This window comes from Acomys russatus, chromosome 24 (genome assembly GCF_903995435.1).
Source record: "Acomys russatus chromosome 24, mAcoRus1.1, whole genome shotgun sequence".
Lineage (NCBI taxonomy): Eukaryota > Metazoa > Chordata > Mammalia > Rodentia > Muridae > Acomys > Acomys russatus.
Window position 1 is genome coordinate 16,186,776 of NC_067160.1, and position 25,264 is coordinate 16,212,039.

Below are 25,264 nucleotides of genomic sequence, written 5' to 3' on the forward strand. Positions count from 1 at the left end.
ATTCATTTATTCATTAGAGATTATATATGTACCCACACACACAGACACACACACACACACCTCTTTATTTTCCAGTTACTTACCAGTTTCTAGAGATACAATAATAAAAAACACCAAAGTCTTGTGTCATGAACATGGAGGTTACACTCTCTGCCAGGGCGGAGGAGCTGAGCACTGCAGATACTGCCACAAGCTACATGAACAGATGGGTTTTTTTTTTCTTTTTAAACGTTTGATGCGTTGGGTCACTGAAAGCATCGCTGTTGAGCCATATGTCACAGACGCAAATCCAGACCCTACAAATAGGCGATTCACACTGGTGAAAGTGTTTACCCTCGCCATGCCTCATTTTCTCACCTGTAAAATGGGGATAACACACTTACTACTTAGGGTTGTTAAGATGGAACAAAGCGTGTGGAGCGGTTGCTGCGTTTCTGCCCTGCTCCCCTGAGTGGCCTGCCTGGAGCACGAGAGAGCGAGCAGCTCCAACCAGAATGCAGAGTGCTTGAACGCTGTACGGAAGAAACCACAGCTACACCACGCAGCAGCTCTCTTCTTTATATCTATATTTGATGGCATACACTCTGGAAAATATTTCTGCACAGCAACGACCTTTAGGCCCCGTCTTCGCACTCGTCGGAGCTGTCGTCGTCGTCGTCGGAGCTGGCATCCTCACTGCTTTCTGTTTCACTCTCACTGCTCGTGTCCTCCTCATCACTGTCCTCTTCCTCTTCCTCATGTTTCTGTGCTTTCTCTGTGACAGAGAGGAGAGAGGGGCTAGTGCTGTCTCCCAGGGCCCACTCTCTCCTCAGCTCATGGCTTACCATGGAACATGTAGTTTGGGGAATATAAAAATTGAGCTGAACTCGGTGTAGCATCAAAAATAGAACAACAAAGCCAACATATCGACTTAGCGGGTAGATGCTCGTGTGACCAAAATTAACCTAAACACGGGTCTCTAAAAATAACTTTTACTATTGGCACTGAGATCCTTAAAAATCCAGGCATGATGGTGTAAGTGTAATCCCAAAACTTAAGAAGCTGAGGCAGGAGGATCATGATTTCAGGGTTAACTTTGATACTCTTGCTCAAAAAAGAAATAAGAAAAAAAAAAAAAAAAAAAAAAAAAACCAGCTGACCTTTGTAAAAGGGAAAAGAAATTCTGAGTATGGGAAATTGGCTTAGGGTAACATAAAGGGTCCTGGTATCACTGGAAATTGTGAGACACGTAACACATGGGTGTGACACACGGGTGTAGTTACACACTCTGCTTTGTTCGGGCACCTGAAGAGACTGGGGCAGTCATCTTTCCTGACGTAGAAAGCCAGATGATTTCACTACACTATTCAAAACACCCACTCAGACCAGTGGTTCTCAACCTGTGGGTCTCGACCCCTTTGGGAGTTGAGACCTTTTCAAAGGGTCACCCGAAGGCCATCAGAAAAGAAAGCTATTCACATTATGCTTCCTAACAGTGGCAAAATTACAGGTATGAAATAGCAACAAAAATAATTGTATGGTTGGGGCCATCATTACACGAAGGGACTGTATGAAAGGCTTGCAGCGTTAGGAAGGGTGAGAAGCACTAAGTTTGACAATTCCTTAACATTCGGGATGATGGGTTTTCACAATCTAATAAATTTTTTTAAAACACCATTTACAGTTCTTTGAGAAAAAATAAATTTAAAATGTAAGATTACCCTTCAGCAATATTTCTTCAATAAGTGAGAAAAATTCCTTGGCAACAGGATTTTCTGGTTCATAGATTAGGACTGAAAACGGACAACAGAACATATGCTATTAATATCCACAGTTTGAGCACACAGCCCCTTAGAGTGAGACTGATCGAAGCTGTCAATGAGAGCAGGCAAAGGCACAAAGCAAGAACTGCCACAATCGCACCACATCTGAGAACAAAGAAAATTCTCCACTTAATATTTGGTGTTTTAGCTGAGAAACGATGCTCTGTATTCCCTACGTCCTATCCAAAGAACACACAGACTCCTCAAAAGAGCTTCCTTCCCAGGCCAGAAGCTCTTCAAGAAGCAAATTCTCCGAAGGGCAACAGCCTCACAAAGGACGGGGCAGGAGCGATAGGGATTTGCTAACCTCCATCCCAATCTCAGTCACTCAGTGTTTACGTGACAATGTCTACATAAAGGTCCCATCTATCCCTAAAGAGTAGCGTTTTCTTCCTGGACCAACTCATCCATGACAGGAGTGTCAATGTTCCAAGTAGGGGAACTTGATGTTATTTCTTTCTCTTTATTCTGACAACTTTGACCCTAATCTGTACCTCTTCTCGACTTTTTTCCCTTAATCTTCCCTTTTGCGGAACCTCGTTGTAACTTTTAAGTCCTTGGACTACTTTCATGGGGGCTTGCTGATATGCTACCAATATCCTAGAGGCCAGAATTTCATTTCAGAGTCACCCTATTTTTTTTCAAAACTCTGTAGATCACCCTCTGTTTCTTTTCCATACACCTACTTCCTGCTCATGCAGTATCTTGGTGGCCTCCTAGGGAGCACTTAAACACCAAATTAGAGGTAACTGTGGATGGTTGGAGGGCCCACTGACACTGGGGAATTGATCCTCTGGCCTTAAGATTCAATTCACCAGGACAGTGACTATTTCTGAATCACTAATGGTGCCTAACATTTGTCACCAGTCTGAGCTGTACTATGTGCCTGCTTAAAAGTTCCTTGTAAGGACCTCAAGTGTCTTCTGAACCAATATTTTTTTTGTAAAACTACTTCTCTCTATGTTTAAAGTTAGACTAAAATAAGCTTGTCATCAGTCTAAAGATTTCTGTGAGGCAAAGCCTCTTTAAAGAGTAGTTTCTATGATTTGTTCCTTTTTGCACCCATTTCTTTTCTTTTCTTTCTTTTTTTCGTTTATTTATTTATGTGTGCATTGGTGTTTTGCCTGCATGGATGTGTGAAGGTATAAGATCTTGGAGTTACAGACAGTTGTGAGCTGCCATGTGGGTGCTTGGAACGGAACCTGGGTCCTCTGGAAGAACAGCCAATGCTCTTAACCCCTGAGCCATCATCTCTCTAGCCCCTTCCCATCCATTTCTTAATGTGTATATGGGAAACTAAGTCAACTGCAGTTGAGGACGTAAAGTTTACATGGAGGAGCAAACACAGGATTTACCGGACCATTCACATATTCAGGTTGTGGTTTTCTGAGCCTTTTTGATAATGGACTCCTTTTAGTGGAATACACTAACAATTCTTAGTACAGTTTAGGGAATTTCCTACCAGGATTAGGATTATCTCATGGAATCAGATATGAGATTGGCTACTCCTGTAGCTCAGCCTGGCCACTATGGCTGTCCGAGTGGAGGGATGGGAGCAGCTCTCCGGCTTAGCCAGCAATATTCAATCTAGTGGTCTAGCTGTCCTGACTCTGATGGTGACAAATAGGGTCTGTGATGAGTTGAGGGAAATTTCCATCATTTTGTTTGAGAGGTTTACTGACCTGGACCTCCATAAGGGAAACAGAGGCCAGTCTGGGCACCCGGGAAAGCGAGGGGCCCTCTGGGAACACTCTGGGATCCTGTTCAGTATTTCATGCAGGCAGTTTAGCTTCAGTCTCCTTATCCTGCCTCCCATAATAAGTATTAATTGTTATTGTTGTTACAACTTTAAAAGGATGGTCGGGGTGGTGGCACACACCTTTAACCCCAGCACTCGGTCCTTCAGCTGGGGAAAGGTCTGTGCAGCCTACTCAGCCCTGTGCCCACGTCATGTCCCTTGCCTTGTATGCTGGCACTTGCCTCTTACCTAGTCTGCTCTATGCCAGTTTCTGGTGCTGCCTCCAGGCCCCACCTCTCAGCACACCTGTAGTCCATCCTGCTTTGTACCTTATCCCTCCAGATGTCCACAGGCTGGCTTCCTACAACTCAGTTCTGTCCTCCAGCTCTGAGTGAAGCCTTCTAGGCCATCCTGTGGAAACCTTTTGGTCTTCTAGAACCTTCTCTTCCTCTTCCTTACTTTGGCATTCTCCACTGCACCAATCACTCATGGCACACCATTTGCGTGTTAGTTTACTGTCTGTCCAACACTAGACCTGACTGTGGGGTTGGCTTGGTTGAAACTAGCAGCATAAAGCGATTTACTGCCTCCTATGTCATGAACAGTCTGTTTTCCAGGACAGCGATCGGTCTGTTTAATACACAAAGAGCTATGCTAAGAGTCCCAGTGAGTTTATATACTAACTGAACTCGTTTATTCTAAAGGATCCCTGAGACACTAATAGAGAATTCACTGGATTCGGATGGCTAAGCCATCTTCATATTATGGGATCTGTTCTAGAAACAAAGGAATGGCTGGAGAAGGTAAGTGCTCTGTACTTACTCATCTGACACAATTTTTTTGCCAGCTGGTAGTCTCGGCCCATTTCTGCTCTCAGGAACTGAAAAACAAATTGTTCAGATAAGTGGTTTCAAGAGAGAATTTAAGTAAACTCCCTAAAAATGATTAATTGAGGAATGGGTAGGTCCGCCCTTGCTTTATTTCGTTTTTTGTTTGTTTGTTTGTTTTGTTGTTGTTGTTGTTGTTGTTTAAGGCAGGGTTTCTCTGCCTGTGCTGGAACTCACTCTGCAGACCAGGTTGGCCTTGACCTCAAGACACCTGCCTGCCTCTGTCTCCCAAGTGCTGGGATTAGAGGCGTGTGCCACCAGTCATTCTGCTTTTTACATTTATACATTTCTCCATGTGTAGTGTGTGTGTGTGTGTGTGTGTGTGTGTGTGTGTGTGTGTGTGTTTGAATACATGCTATGTATGTGCAGGTGCCTGCAGAGGTCAGAAGAGGGTGTAGGATTCCCTGGAGCTGGAGTTACAGAGTTAAGAGCTACATGGAATGGATACTGGGAACCGAACTCTGGTCTTCTGGAAGGGCAGGGAATCCTCTTACCATTGAGCCATCTCTCCAGGCCACATTCTGTATCTGAAGATACATGATGGAGCGTGGTGAAGGAGGCCGCCCTACTGCCTGGCCACCAGGTCTTTGTGTCCCTTAGCAGCCTGAGGACGAGGAGGGGGAGGCGGCGGCTGATTCGACTGAGGTTCATCCCATCATTCACATGTTTCTTTGGTTCAGGGTCAGTTCGCCTCTGCCAATGTCGGGCCTGACGACATGGCAGCTACTAGTTTAAAACAAAGTGTGGGGGCTGGGGAGATGGCTCCAGCAGTTAAGAGCACTTGTTGCTCTTGAGAAGACCAGGGTTCTGTTCCTACCACCCATATTGTGGTCATAACCGGCCATAACTCCAGGGTTCCTTCCTGACCTGAGGACATGTGCATGTGTGTGGTTCACATGATCACATGAAAGCACACATACACAAATGATACATAAATCTTTTAAAAAAGAAACCCAAACAAACCAGAGAAAAGAACTTCGGACCAACGCTCTGTAACTCAGTATCTTCCAGCGTGTTGATGTATCACCATTTTGCTTGGGCTGTTTATTGCTTTTGCTGGTTAAAAAGCAGTACATGTGTGCAATATAGGAATTTTATAAGCCAAGGTTTAGATTTTAATTTTTGCTTTTACCCTATGCATGTGTGAGTGCCTGCATGTATGTATGGGCATCATGTGTGTGCCTGTTGTCCACAGAGGCCAGAATTGGCTATCAGAGCCCCTGGACGTTACAGGCAGTTGTGAGCTGCCAGGAAGGTGTATACATGCAGGAACCAATGTCAGGTCTCCAGCAAAAGCAGTGAGTGCTCTCAACCGCCGAGCCATCTCTCCAGCCCCAACTCTTTTATTTTCACCCCTCTTTGTAGCTATAATTTCTCTCTGAACTTTATTTATTTGAGACAAGGTCTCAAGTAACCCAAGCGGGCCTCAAATTCTGTAGCTAAAGTCTTGTTCCTTCTTCCTGCTCCCACCACGCTCCCCCAAGGGTCTGGGATCATAAGTGTGTACTATGAAGCCTAGGCTATTCTGCTTTCATTTTAATTATGATATGTATTGGCTTATCTCTGCACAGTTTAAAATCCCTAGTGCTTGATCTGTTTACTTGTTTCTTTTAATCTCAATTTTAACCAGCTTCTTCAGTTCTTGTTTGTAGTTTTCCTAGTTTCTGATATTAATATTTAGTGAACACTTTTAATTGCATTGAAGCATTTATAACTATGTTCTGGGGGCCAGACAGAGTGGTCAGTGGTTAAGAGTGCTGACTTCACAGTCATACGGACCAGAATTCTGATCCAAGCACTGGGAAACAAGCCATGAGTTGTCCATACTTTGAGAGCCCAGCTCTGGGTGTGGGCAGGGTAGGATGGAGGCAGGACCTCTAGGGTTTGCTGGCTTCCAGCTAAGCCAGGAAAATGAAAGCCCCAGGCTTAGGAAAAGAATGTGTCTCAAAAAATTGGCTAATTTAAAAATAATTAATACATACTAATTCATTAAATCTACCTAATAAGATTGCATCCTGTTTAATTATATCAGTATTTGTAAACTACTCCACTAATACCACAAACACCAAAACTTACTTCTGCCATTAGCTCCAGCGGGGCACGAGTCTCCTTCTTGGTGGGGACTTCATCTTCTTCACCATTGGTATCATCTTCTCCATCACCATCTGTCGAATCTGACAGCTTCTCCTCAATGTCCTCAAGGCAACACTCACTATTTTTCTCCTGCTTTGCAAGGACCAAATCCTTGCCCACTTCACCTTAAACAGAACACACGTAACCAGTAAACCATAGAAAGTTGAGGTGTTAAATTGGACCAGATCGTATTAGCACCCATGAAACTGATTAAAACCAATCAGCCCACAGACATCCTTACTCCCTCCGTCTGCATGCATATTAATTAGTTCATTTACCTCTGTCAACACCTCAGTGTTATGCTTAGTGTTTCATTTATTTATTAGTTCTTTGAGGCAGGGTTGCTTTTTGAAAACAAACCTTTAATGTAATTTAATTCTGTGTGCACTGGTCTATATTCACATCTGTGTGAGGGTGTCAGATCCCCTGGAACTGTAGTCACAGACCGTTGTGAGCTGCTGGGTGGGTAGGTAGGTAGGTAGGCGCGTGGGTGGGTGCTGGGAATTGAACCAGGGTCCTCTGGAAGAGCAGCTAGTGGTCTTAACTGTTGAGCATCTATCTCTCTAGCAGGATAGTGTTTCTAGCCCATCTACTGATGAAGAAACTGGGGGCAAAGAGGTAAAACAACCCAGTATTAAAGTTCTTGAGGCAACCCCACTTGGTCTGGGAGTCAGTATGGCTAGAGTTAATACTCTTAACGAATTTCTACATTTTTCTTTCCTAAAATACATTAAAGTTTACTATTAGGGAAATTTAAGACTGTTTACTCTGTTTCTTCTAATGTGTCCACATGGGAAGCATTGTCGGGTGGACGCCTTAGGCTCGGCCCCTTCTCAGAGGAGTCTGAATGTCTACGGTTTCTTCTCTGACAGGGCCATAGGCATGAGGTACTCAGAGAAAACGAAGACATTCAGGAGGCAGCACCAAGAAGACAGGCTGGGAAAACACAGACTAGGAAGAAGGAAAAAAGATAAAAGCGATTCTAAGCCAAACGTGCCAGCCCGTAGAAGGATGCTGGCTCTTGAGAGGGTGCCCATTTACCTGCTTTTGTCTCCTCCACAGTCTCCATTGAGCCACACTCTCCTGACCCTCCAGAGGGCACCTGGTCTGTGGACCACCTCACCATACTGATGTCATCAAAGGAAGGTCATAATAGGTGATTAAGACCATCCTGCGACGTCACAGGGATGCTCTCATTCAATTTACAGACACTCAGCCTTGTGGGGGAAGTTCCCTAACCTCTGTATCCAAAGTGGTCTCTCCTGGGTGCTGTTAATTTCACTGTAGCCCGTCTTACAGCCTCAGATTATCTCTCCTGTGGATGTTTCACATCGCTGTAAAAATTTCATTTTTAAAGTATTGATACAAACTGCATGCATTCAGCCAGGTGTGACGGTTGTGGTGGCGCACACCTTTGATCCCAGTCTTCTGGAGGCAGAGGCAGGCAGATCTATGAGTGCGAGGCCAGCCTGGTCAACAGAGTGAGCTCCAAGGCAGCCAGGGCTACACAGAGAAACCCTGTCTTGAAAAATAATTTGCATGTATTCATGGAGCATCTTGTGACGCTTTGATGCATGCTTACGCTTTGTAATGTTTAAATCAGATTAAACATACTTTGTTATGGTGAAAACAAATTTTATTAACCTAATTTTTTGAAACAGTACATTTTCCTTGTCTCCAGCGCCAGCTTCCCTCAGCCCTCCTCGGCCCTTCTTTTCCCAGTCCTAACTACTGGTCCCACTGATGAGAGCCTTTTGGCACTGTCTTTCTCTGCCTGCCTTGTTTCATTTAATATGGACATCTCCACTTCATCCGTGTTGTACGTGGCAGGGTTTCAGTTATCTTTAGCGTCTCAACAGCATGCCTTTCTGTAAGGAAGCCACATCTATATCCATCCTTCCACTGGTGAAGACTTACTTTCAAAGAACTGGCCAACGATCTCCCTTAGAACGTGCACTTCCTAAAAGAAAGATCAGTGTCTGCTTTGACAACCGTATCCAGCTTTCAAACTGGTACCTAGTACTCTGGCTTGTTAGGTTTTCATAGTATTTTAATGCATTCGAGGATTTAATGCCTTGTAATGGTCATCCTATATAATGTCCATGCACAGATGTCCTATCTGGCTGTATATCAAATAACTCAGTATGTGAGTCTGAACGTATTGTCTCCTTTGACCAACCTCAGAGCTACAGTGCTGTCAACTCATGTCCAAAGGTCATGGCCGGTGGGCTAAAACAGAAGCCACAGTTACCCAATTGAGCAAGACAAGTGCTACTTGTTACCTGCACATTCTTTCAGGAAGGAAGATGACCACAGGTCGGACTGCCGATTTAGGACATCTTTATTTTCAATACTCCTGGATGATGATCTGTTTTCAGTCCTAAAAGAGTGAAGGTCTTCAGTCTTCTTTGAAGAGGTTTCTTTTCTAACCGTTAAAGCAGACAGTGAAACATCTCATCAGTCACAGTGCTCTTCGTTTTAGAAAAGTTCATAAAACACATGTGTATACTATGATTCAAAGAAAATCACAGTATGGCATACCAAACAAATGGAGACTTAAATAGAACGCTGGCTCTTATTTGGAAAAGCGTAATTTTATTGCTCATGAAAAACTATTCCTGCTTGGTACTTATTATTGCATAACGATTCATAGAATCTTCTCAGAGCTGCAGCATAGGGCATCTAAGAGAATCACTTATGAAAATGTTTTTGGTTTGTCAGGGTGTGGTGACATAAAACTACTTAAGGAAATCAGCCTTGCATGGCTTTTGCAGTCTGTAAATAGGTGCCTGCACTTGCATCATGGTAAGGTTCCATCACTAATATTAACCCCACGGCTATAAAACAGCCCCTTGTAGCTGTTACATTTGTAACTTCACACCAAGACACTGCCTATGCAGACAAGGCATTCTGGGTAGGGCACACTCCATCCACAGAGAGGCGCATCTATGCTTATGGGGGGAAAACAATACAAATCTTTGTTAAGAATCTTTCAGTGTCAGCTGGGCAGTGGTGGCGCATGCCTTTCATCCCAGCACTTGGGAGGCAGAGGCAGGAGGATCTCTGAGTTTGAGGTCAGCCTGGTCTACAAAGCAAGTTCCAGGCTGGGTGACAAACTTCTTTTTGCCTTCTGTTCTCTCTTGCTGGCCCTTGGGTTTTGACTTTACAAATGGTTTGACCTGCTTTTTTAAATTCTTTAGCAGATGCAAGAATGGAGCTTTTATTTCCCCAGGATATTTGATTAAGCTATCCTATTCTTGGCTGCTTACCCAGAAAAGTCTAAGCCAACATACCCCAATGAACAAACGAGAGCCATGTTTATTGCTGTACTATTCGCCATAGCCATGAAGTGGAACCAGTCTAATATTCATCAATGGATACGTGATGCTTTGAATAAGAATGGCCCCTATCTACTCATATGTTTGAATGTCTGGTTCCCAGTTAGTGGAACTGTTTGAGAAGGGTTGGGAGGTGTGGCTTATCGGAGAAGGTGTGGCCTTGTTGCAGCAGGTGTGTCACTGGAGGTAGGCTTTGAGGATTCAAAAGTCTATACAGGCCCAGCCTTGCTCTTTCTGCCTGTAACTTGTGGATCAGAGGTGAGCTCTCAGCCACCGCTCCAGCACCATTCTGTCCTTCCTGCTGCCTCACTCATAATAATGGCCATGGACTCACCTTCTGAAACTGTAAGCAAGCACCCAGCTAAATGCTTTCTTCTTAAGTTACCTTGGTCATGGTGTTTCATCATAGAAATGTAAGTCTAGGGGCTGGAGAGATGGCTCAGTGGTTAAGAGCACTGCCTGCTCTTCCAAAGGAACTGGGTTCAATTCCCAGCACCCACATGGCAGCTCACAACTGTCTGTAACTCCAAGATCTGATACCCTCATACCAACACACATAAATTTTTAAAAATTAAATAAAAAAAAAAATAAAAAAGAAATGTAAGTCTAACTAAGACAGCATGGACATGTAAAGAAAACACAGGGTGCGTGTGCGTATAATGAAGTGTGACACACTGACAAGCCAGACACGGTGGTGCACGCCTTTAACCCCAGCACTTGTGAGGCAGAGGCAGTGACGGTTTTGAGTTGGAGGCTAGCCCGGTCTACATAGTGAATTCCAAGGCAGCCAGGGCTACACAGTACCCTGTCTGAAAATTGAAAATCCTGAGCCCGTTATATATCATTAAAGAAAAGTAAAATCACAATATTACTGGAAATATTTGCAGGAAAATGGATGCACTGGAAATCACTGTGTAAAGAGAAAGAAGCCAGAATCAGAAGGAAAGACAGATCCTGTTTTCTCTCAGATGTGAACCCAACTTTAAAGCTACATGTATGTGTACATATACATATGTGTGTGTGTTTATACATGTGCTTATATGGAAGGGGAAGAAAGCAATCTCAAGAGTAATAAGAAATAGGGTAAGAGAATACATGGAAAACAAAAGTAGAAAGCGAGGCTGACTGGGGGAAAGAAAGGGAACAGGTGGCAGTGGGGGAGGAGCGTAACTGAGAAGGAAGTGTGACGTAGGTGAGGATGCCATGATGATAGCTCACACTTTGTACACATAAATATTTTTTTAAAAAGAGAGATAAAAATGACATCAGGGGCAAACCAACACACTCCCTTCTCTGGACACAGAGGCCCAGGAAGAAGACTCAAGCATCTGACCCTTTGCTCTTCTAGTTGCGTCAGAGCATCCACTGAGGCGCCTGACACTGAGAGCTCACTGAGTCCTCCACTTCCTGGATGGCAGGACCATTCTTAGGCTGCCATACAACCAACCAATTGCCAGAATCTACAAGAGGTCAAATCACCTCTAGGAAAAGGGGTTTTGTGCCTTTTTCTTCACTAATGACATTATTTTGTTGACTCTTAGATTCCATTATTGTAAGACATTATTGGTGGTCTTATGTATCACCAAGAAAAGAAAGACATTGATGAAACTGACATTAGCTGAAATCAATATGAGACAGTATATGTGCCTAAGACTCCGGGCAACAGGGTGCCGGCAGATCCCCGAGTAGGGTGCTAGGCGCACAGACCTGCGGATATGAGTAGTTTGGAGTCCCCGGTTAATCCTAAACACAAGGAGGCAGGCGACAAGTTCACTGTCCTGTGGCTGCATGCAATGCTACTGTTGTAAGCAGCAGCCATGAACACTCGGGACCAAAACCTCCCTGAGAACTGACTCAATCGTGATGTTAACAGCAAAGCACAAGCCCTCTGCTCCTCACTTCCTGCAGTATCTACAGTGTAGACACTCAAATTACCAGAGGCCAGAAATTCAACCTTTTCTCCAACTAAACACTACTGACTTTAGCAGGGCGTGGTGGAGCATGCCTTTGATCCCAAACCAGGGAAGCAGAGGCAGGTGGGTCTCTGTGAGTTAGAGGACAGCCTGGTCTACATAGTGAGATCCGGGACAGCCTGAGCTACCTAGTGAGACCCTGTCTCAAAAAACAAACAAACAAACAGAACCAAACACTCCTCCCCCGAAAAGCCTACTGACTTCCTTTTGGAAAGAATCATGTTTGTGATATTAAGAGCGCTAACTACTTAAGGAAACAGTTAAAAGTTTCATTGCTTTCACAACAGTGACAATGGAAGAAAGATTTCAAGTTTTACTGTATGTACCTACATCCTTTGGACGTGGGAGGTATTTAATTAAGTAGTTCTGAAAGCTACAAGGTTACTCAGGTTAGACAGTCCAGCAGAACTTGGTGATGCTGGTGGGTAGATATCCTAAATTTTAGCATTTCCTTTAGTTTTAAAGGACTATATTCGGCAATTTAGAAAACGTCCTTCAATTGTTATTAGAATAGTATTTTCAGGAAAATTACAATGTAAATTTTATCTTAAGTGATTTATATCAATTACCCATGGGTCAAAAACCAAAACCATTTAAATCTTACTTTGCTGAGAATGTATTAGTTACACCCGGGGAAATCTGCAGTGGGGAAGTATAAATCTTGCTTGCCGGTCTTGGTCTGTGTCCAAAGCATTTTCTTAAAAGTGAAGTAAAAATGAGAAAACAGCTTAGCATTCATTTTAGAAAAGGCTGTAACACACCCACACAGACACACACAGACACACACACACACACACACACACACACACACACACACACACACACACGGTCACTTATTCCCACCAATGGCCTGCTCCATTACTACTGAACACTGTGCCTCATGCTCTCTGAGTATCTTTCAGCTATGTGATAACAGGGTGCATACACGTGTGTGTATGTACATGGAAATGCTTTATATAGTTTTTTTTCTGGTGGACTATAATTTGAAACAGATTTAAGCCCTCTGATCCTGATCTGTTACCTATTACTTTCTCTTTAATGCAGAATATACAGGGTGCTGAGGTGGCAGAGCAGGGGTAGGCACTTGCTGCCAAGCCTGGTGAGCTGGTGGAGCCCCAGGACCGACGGCAGGAGAGAAGAATCGACTAGTAGAAGTGTCTCCTGACCTTCACAAATGCGGCTCACGCCAGGCTCTATGGAATTAAGTTCTTTTGTGGCTTTTTTGTTTTGTTTTGTTTTCTTGAGACAGGGTTTCTCTGTAGTCCTGACTGTCCTGGAACTCCATCTGTAGACCAGGCTGGCCTTGAACTCAGAGATTCGACTTCCTCTGCCTCCCAAGTGCTGGGACTAAAGGTGTGCACCACCACTGCCCAAGTGTGTACACACACACACACACACACACACACACACACACACTTGTTTATTTATTTACATGATGTATAAAGCTTGCAGCAAAAGTGAAGATGAACATTTTTTATCTATTCCAGTACAGCAATTGACATATGTTGGGTAGAGTAGAATTTTTCTCATAAATTTTGAACAGTACTCAAAATAAGCCAGGACTTCAGGCAATGTATCCACAGCCCCCAAGAGTGCCATCATATATATGAATTCCTGGAAACTGTATCTCTCCTTTGACCACGTGTGCTGTGGGAACTTAACTGAGGTGGCCAGGCCTGGCACCGGCACTTGCACTTCCTTTCATTTTATTTTATGTGTATGGGTGCTTTGCCTGCATGTATCTGTGCACCATATGGGTGCAGCATGAGAAAGGGCCAGAAGAGGGCGCTGGATTCCCTGAGTTACAGATGGTGCTGAGCCACCATGTATCAAACCTGGACTCTCAGGAAAAGGTTCTGCATGGTGAACCATCTCTCCAGCCCTAGGAATTTGTTTTAAGGACAATATTCAAACTGTAATTTTTCATTAAATAAACATCATATTTTTACCCAAGAGGTAGTAAACATTTGTATCATGAAGTACTGGAACTGACTCTGTTATAGTCAGCAATTAATTGATCTACACTGTGATTTCAAATATCAGTATCTTCAACTATTCAAGGTGATTGTTTTTTCTTTATGTAGGTCTAATGTTGCATCTTAAATGAGCTGAGGATACTAATTTTAAATTAAGTACTTACTTAATTTAAGTATTACTGAGATATTCTAAAGAAGGAAGTAGGATCAAAGGGAAACAGGAAAGAGTAGTGGAAATTAAACAAATAAAAAAACAGAGTAGACAGAAAACAATATGTTTAAGTACTAGAGGCAGAAGTGGGGCTCACCTAGTTTTCATTTCTTCACAGCTTAATTTTAAATATGCCTCTACTTAAGTAATAACTGCAGCCCATCCATGCGCAGCTGCCTTTGCAAGTTTAATTGGATGACAAATGGTTTGCTTTATCTACTTCTAATTACTTAAAAGGCAAGGCCAAAGACATTTTCTTACTGTGACATTTCTTTATTTGGATCTGTCATCACTTTTTCTGAAAGAGAAGATAAAAATATTTAGTATTTTTTTCAGCAGTGCTGTCTCTAGCATAAAATTTTAATTAATTGAGAAATAGTTAAGTTTTTAAAAAAAGATAGATAACAGAGGATTTCACTGTTGAGTTATACAACCAATTCCAACAATTTCAATATTCTTTTTAATATTTAGAACAAAATCATAGTCAAACACATTCTAAGTAATAAATCATTTACCCTTTGGAGCAAACACTATCAACCTACCATTCTGTCTGCTTTTTGGTGCCTAAAATAAAAGCAGAAATAAAAACTAGAATTATCATTATTATTTTGCTTTGAAGTATTTGGAAAAATATATTAAGAGCTTTATGTAAACATTTCTATTGTGTAATATATACTAACGCAAATTATTTTTGAATCTTATAAATTGATGGTAAAGTTGGCCCCAAGAATTCTAGAAAAAACAAAACAAAAAACAAGAACCTCCAGCAATATGCATTTTATTTACTTTTTTTTTTTTTTTTTTGAGACAAGGCATATTTATGCATTCATGGCTGGCCTTGATCTTATTATGTAACCATGGATGAGCCTTAACTTTTTGTTTTGCTTTGTTTGTTTTGTTTTTTGAGACAGGGTTTCTCTATGCAGCTACGGCTTTCCTGGAACTCACTTGGTAGACCAGGCTGTCCTCGAACTCACAAAGTCGCCTGCATCTGCCTCCCAAGTGCTGGGATTAAAGGCATTCACCACCACTAGCCCTCAAACTAATCTCTCTGCTTTCCCCTCCCAAGTGTTAGGACTTGGCCAGTATAAAGGTAGGCTCACAAACAAAGAAAGCACGAGGGCAAGGCTTGTGCAACCATGCCAGTTTACAGAGGCCGGGAGCTGAAAGCGGGGTTCCCTGTGTGCATGCTATGCAACTGAGTCACACCCCCAGCCCTGTATCCTTTACCTTTACAACTTCCTTCTTGTCTAGGTAGTTTCTGGAAAAACAAAGAAACAGACAAGATATTTACTTTGTAAGTTTCTAAACACTTGTTTAAGTGTCAGTACAAATGAAAGAAACACAAAACTGTCCTCAGGCTGTTGAGCATGGGTTAAGGAATGAAGTCATAAAGTCTAGAGCAGTGGTTTTCAACCTGTCATGATCCCTTTGGGGGGCATCCCATCCTTTCGTAGGCGTTGCATAAGACTGTTGGAAAGTACAAATACTTACATTACTTTTTTTCTTTTTTGCATATGGACTTTATCTATTTATAATATATACTACAATTCTTTTGTTAAAAGATTTATTTATTTTGTATACAGTATTCTACTTGCATGTACACCTGCCTAACAGAAAAAGGCACCAGATCTCACTATAGATGGTTGTGAGCCACCATGTGGTTGGCTGGGTATTGAACTCAGGACCTTTGGAAGAGCAGGCAGCGCTCTTAACCTCTGAGCCATCTTTCCAGCCCTATACTACAGTTCTTTCTACCTTGGATTTTGTGAGAATATATTGAGTCTGTAGAATACTTTTGGAGAATACTGTCATTTTAACACTATTTTCTTTCTTTCTTTCTTTCTTTCTTTTTTCTGAGACAGAGTTTTCCTGTGTAGCCTTGGCTGTCCGAGACTCACTTTGTAGACCAGGCTGGCCTCGAACTCACAGTGATCCGCCTGCCTCTGCCTCCCAAGTGCTGGGATTAAAGGCATGTGCCATCAGCCTTATACTACAATTATTAACAGTAACAAAATTACAGTTATAAAGCAGCAACAAAAACAATTTTGTAGCTGGGGATCATCACCCCATGAGGAACTGTCTTAAAGGGTTTCAGCATTAGTAAGCACTGGTCTCAAGGAGTCAATTTTCTTCTCATCTTAGAGCCCATGTAAACAGAGCTGCATGGATGACTTTACCCTGGACAGCGGTGTGTTCTGTCCCCTAGCTCTGTCACCGGTCTGTTTCTTTATCTTGTATTCCAGGTCTAGACTAAAATAGCAGCAGTGGCAGGCCCACCTAGCTGGGCGAAAATCCTAATTTCATGTCTGCTCACATTTATACTTCTCCCCCCAAGTTCAACAGCCAAACCTGAGAATTGTATCTCCACCACTGTCCAGTTTGCTGGGGCAACAAAAGGTACGTTTTAGGGTACCCGTGAGCCAGATGGAGGTGGAAGGCGTCCACATTTAGGATATGGACTTTAATTATTAAAATATTATTTTTAAATGTGTGTGTACAATTTGGTCTCTTATCCAATGACACATTTTAATTTTCATCTCATAAATCTTCACATGCTTTTACTAATAGAAGTTTAATGTTTTCTCTCAGTTTTTTCTGTTGTTGTTGTTACTGTTGCTTTCTAGGTTACTAGTTATAGGATTGATTTTTCCGCCACTGTGGAGCCCTTTATATATCTAGATAAATTTCATTTAATTTTGTAACAATTGACCCACCTCCCCTCTTATTTAATTTTTTAAACTTATGGAAAAGATCACATTTAATTATAGCATATGTTAGCAATTCACTTCTCTACCCCCACCCCCACCCCGGACTCCACATGCCAAGGCAGACTTTTTGTTTGTTTCTGAGACAGGGTGTCACTTGGTAGCTCTGACTGAGCTGACTAGAACTTATCAAGGAGAGCCAGGTGGTTTGAACTTACAGAGATCCACCTGCCTCTCAAACACTGGGATTATAGATCTGTGCTCTCGTGCCTGGGCCTCAAACCAGACTTTTAAAATGGTTATTATTACATACCTGTGGATTTCAGGAATACAAAACTCAGGGCCAAGACTGTGGATAACAAAGCAATGGGTCATTAGTTGGTATTGCTCCCTTTTCAACTGTCTTTCTCACATAGATTCTCATTCTTGAGCAAAGCATTTCTAACCTTTCACCTCAGGCTTTGCATTCTGGGAACCCTGACCAAGAAGATAATAAATAAGTTAATAGAAAGCCACAGTGTGCCAGAAGAGCAAGGAATCTTTTGAGGGAAGCTAGCTGGTAACAGCAAAGTAGGACAAAGGAAAGCTTTCCCTCTGGCTCTCTAGGCTAGGATGACACAATGCAATGATGAACTAAATGGCCCCACTGCTTCCTCCAGTCCTGTGGACACAGTTCCTGGTAAGACAGGCGGAGCATGACCTTCCCAGTTAGAGCCCCCACCCCTGCCAGCTGCAGGCTGCACGGACTGCAGCCCTAACTTGAACTGCCCTATCAGGCAACGAAGGGAAAATCTGGACAGGAAGAGCTCAGATCTTGATGGAGAGATCTAGACGCTCCTCAATCCAGCTGTATCGTTCCCAAGGAGACAGGCGTCCACTGGGCCTCTCTCATTCTAGCACTGAATTCCTTAGGCCTCAGTAACGCTCAGGAGCCTGGGTCCTTGGTAAGAAACCAGATTCAAAGCTGGTTCTGCCGCCATGGGGTGAGCTTGGAAAGTGACTTAACTTTTTTAGAGCTTTGGCTTTTCCACCTGAAAAATGGAGATTAACGATGGGGTTGACGTCTCTGGACAGCTGAGAAGATCAAGTGGGGTAAACTAGATGAGGGGTTTAACACAGAGCCTTGGCACACATACTGTTACCACCACCACCACCACCACCACGCCTTCATGTGCTTTGGGTTAAGATTGTTTGGGGAAACAAAACACAAGCTGTGGCTGAGACGAGCATGCTGGCTTTGAAGACTTTTAGTTAGCTTACACAGCTACCTCAGTCCTGAGAGCTGATACATAGCAACACAGATCATTGGCCCATGAAAAATGATATAACTGTGGGAAGGAGTAAGCTTTGTCACAGGTGGGAGCAGTCTTGGCGGGCTTTACCCTTGGGCACCCCATGAATACCTTGTGACAGACTGAGTGGAGCCATCCTGGGTTTGGAATTCAGGAAGCAGACCTGGGAACCCCACCTGGACTATTGTCTTTCTAATGGACCCTCACCGGGAGAAGGAGCTGGTCCTTCCCACGTGACTGAGGGAGTTGGGGAAGGGAGAAAAAACAAAGTCGGCTGCAGGGAGAGCGTGCAGGCAGCAGCGGACAAGCTGGATCAGCACGCCGGCCAGAGAGACACCTAAGGATCCGTCCCGTGGAACGGCTACCGGAAGGTTCACTCTTTCGTCCCTTTAACCTTTTTCCTTCTTTTATAAGCTAGTTGGGTTGCATAATAAAGTTTAATTACTAAGAAACAGAGTCAACATATAACACTGAACATGGAAGGCCTGGGTACCCTCTGGATTTTGGAACAGTCCCTCTGTCAAAGGGAATAATTATGACAGTGTCCAATCCACAGGTAACATCCTACATCTATTTAAAACAAACATCCAGGCCGGGGTTGTAGTTTAGAGGAAGAGTGCTGTGCAGCGGGCATGTGTGGGGTGGTGCTAAGTTTCTCCCTCAGCACCAAAACAGAAAAGCAAACTTTCTGTGAGCACCTGCCACACATCCCAAGTCTGTGCTAAGCTGTGCAGACACAAAGGTGAAGATTTCCTGCTTTTGAGAAGTTCAGCATCTCAAGGAAGAGACACGTTCTTGTTCAGGCTTTGGCACGCTGTCCAAGGCTTCTTGGGGGCTACAGTGTGATTTCCTATACTGTTAAAATTGAGATAATAGCGAACACCAGGATCAGAAGTGGAAAGACTGAGGAGAAAGGCCATTAACTGAGCTGTTCCTAAACTCCCCTCCAGTGCCACTGCCAAGACCCAGCACCTATTCTCTGTTTCTTGCATTTCTTCCATAGCTGTAGTTTTCTACAAGAACCCATAAACAATGTAGTCACTATCCCCAGATTTTATGGCAGATCTAGCTGCCCAACTACAACAGCACCCACACTGTGCTGGCTGGTTTTATGGCTCCTTGACGGGAGCTAGTGTCATCTGAGAGGAGGGCACCTCAATTGAGAAAATGCTCCCATAAGATGGGCTATGGGCAACCTGCGGAGCATGTTCTTAATCAGTGGTTGATGGGAAAGGATCCAGCCCCTTGTGGGTGGTGCCATCCCTGGGCCGGTGGTCCTGGCTTCTATAAGAAAGCAGGCTGAGCAAGCCAGTAAGTAGCATCCCTCCAAGGCCTCTGCATCAGTTCCTGCCTCCAGGTTCTGCCTCATTTGAGTTCCAGGCCTGACTTACCTCAGTGACGGACAGTTATGTGGCAGTGTAAGCCAAATAAACCCTTTCCTCTCCACGTTGCTTTGGTCATGGTACTTCATCACAGCATGATGAACATCCAGCTAGGACACCCACTGTGGTAATTCATAAGCTAACAGTGACAGGCCCAGTGGCATGCCTGTGAGCCAAGCTTAGCTCATCATAAACTCTCTCTGAGGTTTTCCAACCAGGACTGTCATAGCATTGGCATAATGTGAGTCTAGAACTCCAGGTTGAGAAATGAGAAGCTCTTGAAGAGAGGTCGGAGGAGAGGAAAGGAGAGGGCGGAGAGGGAGGGAGAGGGAAAGAATGAGCATAAATACAGGAGGCACACACATCTCTAAAACTGTCTGAAGTCCTTGTTTCCACTCAACCTCTGTCCCTACCATGGGCCAGACAGTTAATTTCTCATTTTTCTTGAACCGAGATTGGGTTGTAGAGTTTGTTGTTTTTGTTATCTGAGACCAAAAGAAACTTTGACTACTTCCTTGACTACAATGGCTCTTCTTGCTCTCATCCCTGGTACCCTGCAGTAAGAGCTCTGATAACAGAATTAGCATAGCCTATGGGCATGTTAACTGAGAAGTGTTGAATAAATGGAAGAGAATCCCCCCCCCCCAACCTCTCCCCACCCCCCACCCCCCGCACAAGCTTGCAGCACTGTAATATTGGATCTTTCTCCATAGGATGCCACCTGAGTGGCACTGTGCAGGTGACATTTAACCAAGTAGGGGCCACAGTCAGGTAGCAATAGCAATGGCCCAGCTCAGTGTTCGGGAATGTCTGCAGAGGAAGTTGGAAATGTTGGTGGGGACAAGGTAAAAATGCCATTAATTGCCACATGCTGTAACTACTGGGCAATGTAAACCAAAGTCAAAGCTTTGAAGAAGATCAGATGAATAAGTTGATCCCAGAACTTTGGTGGCAGGTAAATTTGAGAGAGCACAGAGGCAGGAAGACCAGATAAGAGTTCAGAGAAAGTGCTGGCCGACAGCCCGCAGACTATGGTGACTCATAGCCTGCATCCAGAAACAGAACTGTACTGAGCTGCATCATCTGCGGGTAACAAGAGAAGCCCAAGGGTAGAATCCTGTTCAAAGCATCCAAGAAACAGATGAGAAGCACCGGTATGCACATACCCAACATGGAGACTTGGCTAGAGAATTCAGGAATGACCACAACTGCAGAGAAAGGATCTTGAGAAAGGAAACTAGTTCTTAGCCCAGCACAGTAGCAAAAGAAAAAGAAAAAACCAAAACAAACAAAACAAACTAACAAACAACAAACAAAGCAAAACAAAACAACAACAAAAAACCGCCTGAGACTGCAGGAGGGCTTGAGCAGCAGGACTGCGAGTTCCAGACCAGCCAAGTTCAAGGCAAGCCTGGGCAAACAACAATTGTCGTCAGTGGCAGGTCATTGCTTAGCATATGCAAGATTCCCGTGTCCCATCTTCAGTATGAGAGAAGAAGAAAGAGACAGAGAGTGAGAGAAACTGTTTCTTAGCTGTAAGTGTGTATCCTACATCAGTATCAAGTCATCAGGTCATCAGGTGCTGACTGGCCTGGACCCCAGCACCAAGCTCCATTGTGTGGCTGGGTATGGTGGTATATGCCAATAATCCCAGTGGGTTGAGGCAGGGGTATTTGGAACATCACTCCCAGGCCAATCTGGGCTAAATACTAGCGCTGTCTTAAAAAAAAAAATTAAAGAAAAGAAAAAATAAAGGATAAAAGAAAAATAGAGGGCTAGAAGTCTTCCATGAAGCCAAATATGAGCTCAGTCATAGTTTCACTCATGTATTTATTTATTCTTTGTCTTCTCGCCAGCTAGAGTTCTGAGAAGGGACTTCATGTATTTGCCTATCTCTAGGGTTAGCGCACTCTACACCGCACGAGGCGATGCTCAGTAAGCACTATGTTCGGAGCCAGCCCAGGGTCATTCAAGGTTAAAGGAGTCTACTGGCTATGGAAAGATGCTGGTGCCCCGGTCCAAAGCTAACTTCCTCCTTTCAGCCCCTGCAGATGTTGTTTAGCAGGTTAGCTCGGGACTTTCCGAGAGATAGTTAGCTAAGATAAGATAGAAACTGGTTCCGAGACAAACCACAGAATGTTCCCCTGATGGTATTATCTAGATACATTCTCGGGCCCCTCCTACTGCTTAGTTCCTGCCTCCACCCCATATAAGCTTTTGCTTTTGATTCAATAAACGGACCTTGATAGGAACGCTACTTGGTCTCGCCTCTTTCTTTCCCGTCCCATCCCTCAGGTATGGCTCCCCTCGCGACCCCGTAATTACTGGTCCTGCTGGACGGGACACTTGCTGAAAAGAGCAGAACTGGAAAATAACATAGAATACAACGTATAAGCCAGTAGAGTCCAGCTGTTCAACATGGCAGCCACTAGCCCTGTGCAGGAGCTGAGCGTGTGAAATGTGGTTAGCTCAAGCTGACAGAAAACACCCCGATTCAGAAGACGCAGTACCCCAAAAACAGATGTACGATATCTCATATACATTTGCCTCTAGGCATATGCCACTAACCAGAAGCCAGTGGGGCCACTCAGGTTCCATGTGGACTGCAAGGTCCACTAGCCTCTTATCCAATGAGTTGATAACACCGAATATTCAGATTCTCCAAATTTTTATTTTAGGTTTCCCTTGTGATAATAGAAGACATAGCATTTTTCCTTTGTTGTATTCATGCAGCTACCTTTGACCCTTTTATCCTATTTGCTTTTATAAACAACCTTGCATTCTGACTGGCAGAGAATAGACTGACAGGTACATGTTCTGTCCTGCAACTGTGGTGAGGAGGCATAGCACAACCCAGGCACATTTTACCGTACAGTCTCAAACACATACAGCGAGATCATCCATCACTTTATACCCGGAAGTACTTAAATATAAACTGTATTTCCTCCTTGACAGGACAGCAGCTTGCTGGAAGCAGACTGTGTTCAAATCTCAACAGATCTTGTAATGTTTAGTCAGTTCCTGAACCAACCTGTAACTCAGCTCTTTTAAGTATAAAATGTGTATTAAAGATAGTCATGTACCCCGAGGCTCCTGTACAGGTAAACATACACAACAACTGAACTTAACTGGGAATAGAAGGAAACCACTTCAGCTCCCCCCGACTGCTGTCATCACCTGTCACCGGGCCTTGCAAGGACAATCCTGACCCCAGTACTCAGGAATTAAACCAGTTTTACTTGAACCCTGAGACTGCTTGGACCAGGAAGCAGGAAGTAAACTTCACTGCAGGGCAAGAGGTAAGAGGCTGGGATTCTGTAGAGGGTGCAGTGGGAATGTCCAGGAGAGTGTGGGCTTAGCTCTGGAATCTCAACAGTTAGAGATCATTTCTGCTGAGGTGGTTTTCTGGAGAGTAAAACAAAAACCCAAAACCCCAGTAAATATAAATATACATGTAAATATTTATATTGTATAACTATATATTAAAGATTCAGGAGCCATCAACTGTGGGTTTTAGGAGAACGAAACAAATTATTTAAAATAGTTAAAGCAACTTTCTTAGGGCAAGAACAAACAGTTTCAGCAAGTTCCGATGTCACTGTGCTACGTTTCATTTAAATGTTATTCGGGCGTGAGGCAGAGTAGTTCAAGGAGTCGGAAATCAGAAACTTGATTTTTGGACTTTTAAAATCATTCAGATTGGATTTAGTGCGAATCCTCCTCTTGGACGATCCAGAAGGGCCAAAATTCACATTGCTATGGCCAAACAAGTTACAGGTAGAGACCAAGCCAGGGATGCTCATCGCTATAAACCATTAAATTGAGCCGGGCGTGGTGGCGCACGCCTTTAATCCCAGCACTCGGGAGGCAGAGGCAGGCGGATCGCTGTGAGTTCGAGGCCAGCCTGGTCTACAAAGTGAGTCCAGGATGGCCAAGGCTACACAGAGAAACCCTGTCTCGAAAAAAAAAATTAAATTAAATTGTTTGCAAATATAAGTAAAAGAACCGCGGACAACCCGGGGGACTAGGGCGGGGCTGGAAGCCCTGGAACAGAACGTGACGGTTTTCACTTTGGTAGCAGGGGGAGATGCCCACACAAACCACGCAGACCTCCCCTCCTCTCAGCCGCGCATCCTACCTTCTCGGGCGATGCCTCGACAGCCGTGGGGCTCCAGAACCCCAACCTGGAGTAGTAGCAGAGAAGTTTTCAGAGTTAGGCGCCGTGGGAGGTGAGGGCTGGGTCCCGCCACTCGTGGGAGCGCGGGGAAGTTTTACTCGCTGTCACTGCGGCTCTGCTTACCCGCTGGAGGCCCTGCCAAGGAGATCCCGCGAAGAGCTGACCAGGAGGAGGTCCAGGCCCGCTCGCCGCTAGCGCTTGATTCAGTGCTACAAGCCTGGTTCGCCGCGTCGCCATGGAGACCGGAGGTGCTGCCGCTAGAGCCCCGGGAGCCGCGGGAGCCGCCCAGCGACGTGGCGGGGGCACGCAGCGGTGGGGCGAGCGTAGCTGAGCGCGGCGGGCCCGGGGTGGGGCGCTGGGCGCGCGGCGGGGACGAGGTTGGGGCGGGGCCAGCTGCTGTACCCACGCGGAGGGCAGGGCGGGAGGCACGAGTGGCCCAGCGCCCTGAGGGTCTGGGGGTCACGCTGCGGGGCAAGTTGGTGGCGCCTACCCTGGGGCAGGCTTGAGCACGTACCCTGGTTACTTTGAGAAAGGCCGGAGACAGGGAGACTGGAAGGTCGGTGTCCATACCTGATCCTGACTCTATGTGGCAGAGGGAAAGGGGCGAGGTGGCCTTTTGAGGGTTGCAACTTGTGGAAGAAAAGATGCCTTGAGTTGGGAGGGATGGTTGCCTCTGGATGTAGGTGAACAGAAATCCCCTGCACCTGAGATCGCCCCTAGAAGATTATGGGTTTCCTGGGGGTCTAGACATCAGTTCTCCTAGGGATCGGTTCAGGTGTTTAGAACCAGACTCGCCTTTCCCACCCAGCCCGGGCCAAGTCTGGGTTCCCTTTCGCGCCCGGGCTGCTACTGAAGCACCTCAGCCAGTCGGAGGAGGTCTTCTGCTTCACTGCTTCGGTCATAAAAGAGGGTGGGAGGACTCTCTGTTAGAAAATCTCACTTGTCTCTCTAGCTTATCTTCTGGGGCAGGAGAAATGGGTAACCGCTCTCCTTGGACACGGAGAATTTGTTGCTAGGCAACGAGTTTTGAAGGGAGACTCGGTTGTTGTAATCAAACCTGGATTCGAATTTCACGTAGTGGCTAGAATATAAGAGATATATTTACTATATTAAGCACTCTCTGGGCTCTTTACCTGATGGTGAGTTTCAATGTATAGAAAATGCTTTAATTATGATATTATTTTAAAAAAATAGAAGTAGCAGAATCATTCAGAACCACAAGTATTACAGAGTTTCAGTTATCTTCAGTTATTTTTAAATTCTCTCATCATTCATCCATCCAGGTATTCTCTACAGCTCTTTGAGTCGTGGATGACAGGGAAAAAAAAGGGGGGGGGGGAGCTAGAGTGGAAGATTAAGGAACTCAATGAAGTTGACGAATGCATGTCTTGTTTGATGAGATCCAAGCAAGCCACGACTTCCGTTATTGTAGGACAGGAGACACTCCACAACATACCAGATGTCTTTAAGTTTTTACCTAAGATCTTTCTCCGTAAAGGCAAAGGGAAAGTGTATTTCTTTATTATGTTTTAAAGACATTGTTTTTGTTACATTTGCTTGGTATTAATAAGCAGGTGATAGTGGCCTTGCTGCACACATGGTCCTACTTTATGTACGACAGTTTCAAGCTGACCTGATTAAGCTGTC

The 25,264-nt window shown here is 44.4% G+C and overlaps 1 protein-coding gene across 4 annotated transcripts; it reads right to left on the reverse strand.

Annotated features, from left to right (window-relative positions):
- Positions 1–614: 614 nt before the first annotated feature.
- Erich2 (glutamate rich 2) lies at positions 615–24,416 on the reverse strand. 4 transcript variants are annotated; one of them, XM_051166692.1, is made up of 12 exons: positions 23,741–24,395; positions 23,579–23,624; positions 17,080–17,115; positions 15,289–15,319; positions 14,574–14,622; positions 14,320–14,356; positions 12,476–12,568; positions 8,843–8,940; positions 6,504–6,685; positions 4,363–4,420; positions 1,701–1,772; positions 615–754 (listed from the first exon to the last, which is right to left on the reverse strand). In XM_051166692.1, the coding sequence occupies exons 1-12, from the start codon at positions 24,183–24,185 to the stop codon at positions 615–617; spliced, it is 1,287 nt and encodes a 428-aa protein (XP_051022649.1). In that variant the 5' UTR covers positions 24,186–24,395. The 4 variants fall into 4 exon arrangements, with proteins under 4 accessions (XP_051022649.1, XP_051022648.1, XP_051022651.1 ...); XM_051166691.1 differs by having other exon boundaries at positions 8,843–8,985; positions 23,741–24,389; XM_051166694.1 differs by lacking the exon at positions 23,741–24,395 and having other exon boundaries at positions 8,843–8,985; positions 23,579–23,719.
- Between the last annotated feature and the right edge of the window lie 848 nt (positions 24,417–25,264).

What these genes read in the sequence shown, in the direction of transcription:
- Erich2 (XM_051166691.1), bottom strand. Translation starts at nt 24,185, where the DNA reads ATGGACACCGACCTTCCAGTCTCCCTGTCTCCGGCCTTTCTCAAAGTA. An exon ending in TCGAGGCATCGCCCGAGAAG is followed by an intron (nt 17,116 to 23,578) that starts GTAGGATGCGCG and finishes TGTTATCCACAG; the next exon opens with TCTTGGCCCTGAGTTTTGTA. An exon ending in TGTATTCCTGAAATCCACAG is followed by an intron (nt 15,320 to 17,079) that starts GTATGTAATAAT and finishes TTGTTTTTCCAG; the next exon opens with AAACTACCTAGACAAGAAGG.